This window comes from Myotis brandtii, unplaced genomic scaffold (genome assembly GCF_000412655.1).
Source record: "Myotis brandtii unplaced genomic scaffold, ASM41265v1 scaffold187, whole genome shotgun sequence".
Classification (NCBI taxonomy): Eukaryota; Metazoa; Chordata; class Mammalia; order Chiroptera; family Vespertilionidae; genus Myotis; species Myotis brandtii.
The window spans coordinates 1,099,586-1,105,114 of NW_005356944.1; the positions used below are offsets into that span (position 1 = coordinate 1,099,586).

At 48.3% G+C, this 5,529-nt stretch overlaps 1 protein-coding gene across 1 annotated transcript in view; it reads right to left on the reverse strand.

Moving 5' to 3' along the window:
- Positions 1-4,040: 4,040 nt before the first annotated feature.
- LOC102261359 (sororin) overlaps positions 4,041-5,529 on the reverse strand; it is a 2,485-nt gene continuing 996 nt past the window's right edge. Inside the window, exons 5-6 of the mRNA XM_014538209.1 lie at positions 4,783-5,199; positions 4,041-4,589 (exon numbers count right to left, since the gene is read on the reverse strand). Of these exons, the coding sequence (XP_014393695.1) occupies positions 4,509-4,589; positions 4,783-5,199 (498 nt within the window). The 3' untranslated portion in view covers positions 4,041-4,508. The remainder of the gene's footprint in view (positions 4,590-4,782; positions 5,200-5,529) is intronic.

The following is a 5,529-nucleotide window of genomic DNA, read 5'->3' on the forward strand; positions in this document are numbered from 1 at the left end:
TATATAACTTTAAAAGGCTTTAAGCAGGGGAAAAACAACACCATATTTTCTCTTGGAAACTCATTCAGGTCACAGTGTAGTTTGAAGAGCTACTAGGCTGCGCAGTGATTTTCAGCTGGTGTGCCATGGCACACTGGTGTGCTGGAGGAACTTTTAAACATGCAACACATGACTATTTAGTCAGGGCATTGACCTCAACTTAGATTGTCAAATTTAAAAAGTGGCCCAGCCAATATGGTTGAGCATCAACCTATAAACCAGGAGGTCACTGGTTCAATTCCTGGTCAGATCACATGCTTAGGTTGTGGGCTTGATTCCCAATAGGAGGGCATGCAGGAGGCAGCCGATCAATGATTCTCTCTCATCATTGATGTTTCTATCTCCTTCTCTGAAATCAATAAAAAATTATGTATTTTCTTTTTTTTGTTCAATATATTTTTACTGATTTCAGAGAGGGGGAGGGAAAGAGAGATAGAAACATCAATGATGAGAGAAACTCATTGATCGGCTGCCTCCTGCACACCCCTACCAGGGACCGAGCCTGCAATCCAGGCATGTGCCCTTGACAGGAATCGAACCTGGGACCCTTTAGTCTGCAGGCCAATGCTCTATCCACTGAACAAAACCGGCTAGGGCTAAAATATGTATTTTTAAAAAACACAAAAAAATCAACAATTATCCTGGCCAGTGTTTCTCATCGGCCCTCAAACTGAAAGGTCGCAGGTTTGATTTGTGGTCAAGGACACAATCTGGATTCAGGTTTGATTCCCAGCCCTAGTAAGGCAGTGTGCAGGAGGCAATGAATCAATGTGTCTCACATTGATCTTTCTCTCTCTCCCCCCTACCTCCCTCCAGTCCACTCTCTAAAAAAACAATAGAAAAAATATCCTTGAGTGAGGATTAGCAAAAACAAAAAAAGACAACAACCAACAGAATAGCTGTCTGGTGTGAATGAATCAAAATTACACTTTTTTTTTTGTCAGATCAGCAAGGAATTTATTTTTTTGGTGTGCTGCAGAATTTTAGTAATTATGTGTCATGAGATGAAAAAGATTGAAAATCACTAGGCCAAGGCAATTGTCCAGTAGCCGTGGGGATGGAGGGATGTTGAGATTGGGCTGAGGGGATGGGGGGAGGGAGAGTGTGGAGCTGCAGATGACCCCCAGTGTCCTGGCTTGTGTGACTGAGTCAGCTCGAGGTGATGCTAATGACATAGGGAGCACAGGAAGAGGCAAGCTGATGGATAAGCTAAGTTTGAGAAAACTTCTGAGTTGAGACAGAGTTCTAGAATATAGTTCTAGATTCTGGTTTGAAGTTCAGGAGAGATATATGGGTGGGAGGGAAAGATTGGCAAATCTTGGGCAACAAGGTGGCCTGGAGAGCTTGAGGTCAAGCAGATTGAAAAGAGGGTCCAGAAATTGATGAACAAAAAAAAAATCCAGACAGAGAAGCATCGATCAGACCGTCAAACCTCAGAGGGAAGGAGTAAGGGGGAGAGATCAACCCAAGGATTTGTATGCAGGCATATAAGCCTAACCAATGGACACAGACACCAGGGGGTTGAAGGCATGAGCTGGAGGTGGTGGGGGACAATCCGGGGGATATGGACACATATATAACACCTTAATCAATAAAGAAAAAAGAAAAAAGAGGGTCCAGGACTGAACCTAGGTGTCCTGACATTTCAGTGGAAGCAAAGAAAGGGGCCAGCAGTGTCATGGCCCCAAGAAGGGTGCTCTTGGCCCAGGGTGCAGAGGCCTGAATCTGTAGCATTGCAGATTATGTGGTCACTGAGCAGTAAATGAGTGAGGGCAGGCACCTAGAGTACATGGGACAGAAGCAGCAATTTCCTAACATTTTTTTCAAGGAGCTTAACTTCAAAAGGAATAATGGTAGTAGTTAAAAGGAGAGGCTGGTCAAAACTTTTTTGGGTTAAGGTGGTTTCTAATAAAATGAACACAAGCCTGTTTAGGACTTATAGGTGAGAGGCATAGGGCTCAGATGACAGAATTGGATCAAAAGCCAAAATGGAAAGCTTGGCCTTGAAAAAAGGGACCTGCTTTCCTCTGGGTGAGGTAAGGAGGTAGAAGGGAGATGTGGGAAGGCTGTAGAAACTTAAGAATTTATTTATTTTATTTTGTGTTTTTTTTTAAATATGGAACGCTTCACGAATTTGCGTGTCATCCTTGCGCAGGGGCCATGCTAATCTTCTCTGTATCGTTCCAATTTTAGTATATGTAGTGCAAAAGCAAGCACGAAACTTAAGAATTTAAAGGTCTTGATTTGCTCGGTCTAGGAGGCAAGGACAAATGTAGAGACATGGTAAGACTGGTTTGTGCCACCTGCATGGAAATGCATGGATATCTGACTAGTTCCCCAGGGGCTTCTGCACCAGGCTGGGCCAGTGTGAGGAGCAGGCTCCTGGGGACGGGTGACAGGGAAACAAGGGCTTGACTCAGGATGGGGTGGGGGGTGGGGGTAGGGTTTGTTCCCAGGCTCTGGACTAAGCTTTTGGCAGCCTCACCTGGAACTCCCCTTGAGGCAGGTAGCCCAGCCTTGGAAGAATGGTGTGAGCATCTGGATAGAAAAAGACATGGGGGATGGGGCAACCCTGTGACACAGCCCAAGAAGGCTTAGCTTCCTGGGCCTCACACCCTCAGCTCTGCCTTTGACCCAACGAAAGAAACACAATCTCAGAACAGACAAGCTCTTCAACCAGGTTTATTAATAAAACAAAGAACATATTTTTCCCTTAAACTCCACATTCTTAGTTTTTCAGGAAGAAGTTTGCAGCAATGACATCAACTCACCATCATCTGGCTACTCCTGATTCTACAGGACTAAAACAATTCTCAGGAGTCCTGCCCACCAGCCAGTGAGGACAAGAATTCTTCAGGTGTGGTCCAGCTCAAGGACATCTGGCCCACCCTGACAAAGGGGCTTGCTTGTAAGATCTGACAAAGCACAAAGCGTTGAACAGGTAGTCTGGGACTCCCAGGCATTGTAAAGAGCTTCATTAGCGCCGTTCAGGTAACTGAACCAAGCATATCTTCCCTGACACTCTGCTATTCACTAGCCTCTACTTCCACAAACCTGTAAATGTGCAAAGGTTCAAAACATGGGGGGTGGAGCAAAGTGTGGTTGGGCAGCCTTTGAAAGCACACCTTTTACCAGCATTGAGAAGAGCAATGGTGGGAGTGGGGTTCCCTGAAAGCACGAAGATGATCTTTCTCTGCCCCCTAGCTCAACTCCTAGCACCTGCCTCAGGCAGTGTCCTCCTGTGACAGGGCACTAAGGAAGCTGAAGGTTAACACTGCTATCAACCCCTGCCCCTTCTGAACCGTGAGAAAAGCTTCCTAGAACTTTACATGTGTAGCTGCAAAATGCTAGTGGGACTAGGACGGCTTAACTTAGATGTTTTTGTTCTAGAGCTGAATAGACTGTGAACTTTAGTTTGTAAGAAACAGGTGTGCATGACAAGAGGGGTCACCTCCTGCCATGGGCCCCTTCCCCGCCGAGCCTCAGGTTCTGTAGAGGCTGGGACCTGTGGTACCTGGTGCCACACCCCCAAGTGCACCCTTTGCCCTACACAGCCAGCACTCCATCAGCCTTGTTTTTAACCAAATACCTCAACAGCAGAACACAGAAATATAAAATACAGCTTCTAAGGAGTAAACGCCTATGGTCCAAAGCCAACTAAGGCTTTCCCACTCTCCTTCTAAACCCAACTCTACTGCCTGAGTGTCCAGCTTCTTCCTCACAGATAGAACTGTCCCAAATCCAAATTCTCTCCTGGACCATCTACAGAATCTAAGAAAACCCAAGCCTTTTTACATAGATGGAACCAAGCCACCAACAGAAGGCAACTCAGGAGAGAGCCTGAGGCAGCTCTGGCTGCGGATGCCAGTTTCTTTTTTTTAAATATACTTTTATTGACTTCAGAGAGGGAGAGGTAGAGATAGAAACATCAATGATGAGAATCATTGATCGGCTGCCTCCTACACGCCCCACACTGGGGATTCAACACGCAACCCAGGCATGTGCCTCGACCAGGAATCAAACCGTGACCTCCTTGTTCATAGGTCGATGCTTAATCACTGAGCCACACGGGCTGATGCGTTTCTGTTGGGGCTGGCACAGGGCAGCCACACATCCCCCAGCAACAGTAGAGATGCTCTCACCCACAATCCCTAGCCCTATAGCCTCCTCCGGCTGGGCTAGGGATTCTCCCTCTCAAGTCTGTAGCCCAACTGGAAGCTGGCCAGGACACTGCAGGAAGTAGGGAGGAGACGATGGTGGGTCACTGACTACAGCCAGGACACCGGCCAGGCGAACCCTATTTCCTACAGCTGCCACCACACAAACACTCAAGGGCAGACCTCACGTGCAGCAACAGCACATGCACAGGTAGCAAGGCCAGGGAAGGGGACCCCAAGTGTCTGTTCCATAGGAAGAAGAGGCTATGTACAGGGGGAAGGAAGTCTGGCTAGGTGCACCCCAGTTTCATCTCATTCAACCAGGAGATCAAACTGCTCAGCAGCTTCAAACTCAGCATTCATGGCTGCAGCCCACTCATCCAGCTCCGATTTCTGGGGGAAGAGAAATGGGAGGCAGGTGAGTGGGGAAGAGGACATGTTGTCTGGAGCATGTCTACCCACACCCTGCACGCAGGTGCTGTCTTTCCCCAAAAACAACCAGAGCTGAGCCCCAGCCCAGCATGTGCCCCGGCATCTCCCAGTTTGTCTGCATGACAGCAGAGGAAGGCCCCTGCCCCTCACTCACCAGGATCTCCGGCACCTTCTTCTTCTTCTTTTTCTCTTTCACGGGTGGGGAAATTCCGGGGAGAGTCGTGTCCGGGACCCAAGGATTCCCAGGGACCCTGGGGACCTCGGTTAACTTTGAACACACCAAGGGTGAGACTCCGGCCAGGTCTTCTGTCCCCAGCAGCCTCTCGAAGCCAAAGCAGGATGGGCGGCCTGGGGTGGAGGTGGAGGCACAGTGAAGGGGGTCCAGCCGGCTGTAGGACCGCCTGACTTTCTTGGACATTTCCAAGTCTCTGGTGTCCAGGTCTCCTTCACTGGAGTTTGACTCATCTGGGCTTTGCACAGGAGTGGCAGGGACGCTGCACTGCTTGAAGAGGTCCTCCTTAGTAGGCTCTTTGGTAGGAGGATTGTTTTCTTTTTCCAAGGAAAAAGCAATCTACCGGGACAGAGAGAGAATGCCTCCCTGTTACTCAGACATATTGCTTCCAGGAGGCCCGAGGAGATTTAGGGTGGAAGGAAAGAGCCACTGGACATACACTTTTAAAAGGAAAAGAGGAGACGGGTCAGGAGAGAAATCAGACCAAGATAGATGTGGGGAAGGGGAGAAAAGAACAGCCGGTCATTGCTTCTGAGGAGTGTGGTTTTGTGACTCAAAAAGACTTGCCACCACCTACTGGCGCTGCCAGCTCTGTCCCCAAAATGTGACCGGGGAATAAAACATAGAAAACCCGTCTCCATGGAGCATTCTAGTGGAGAAAAATAGATA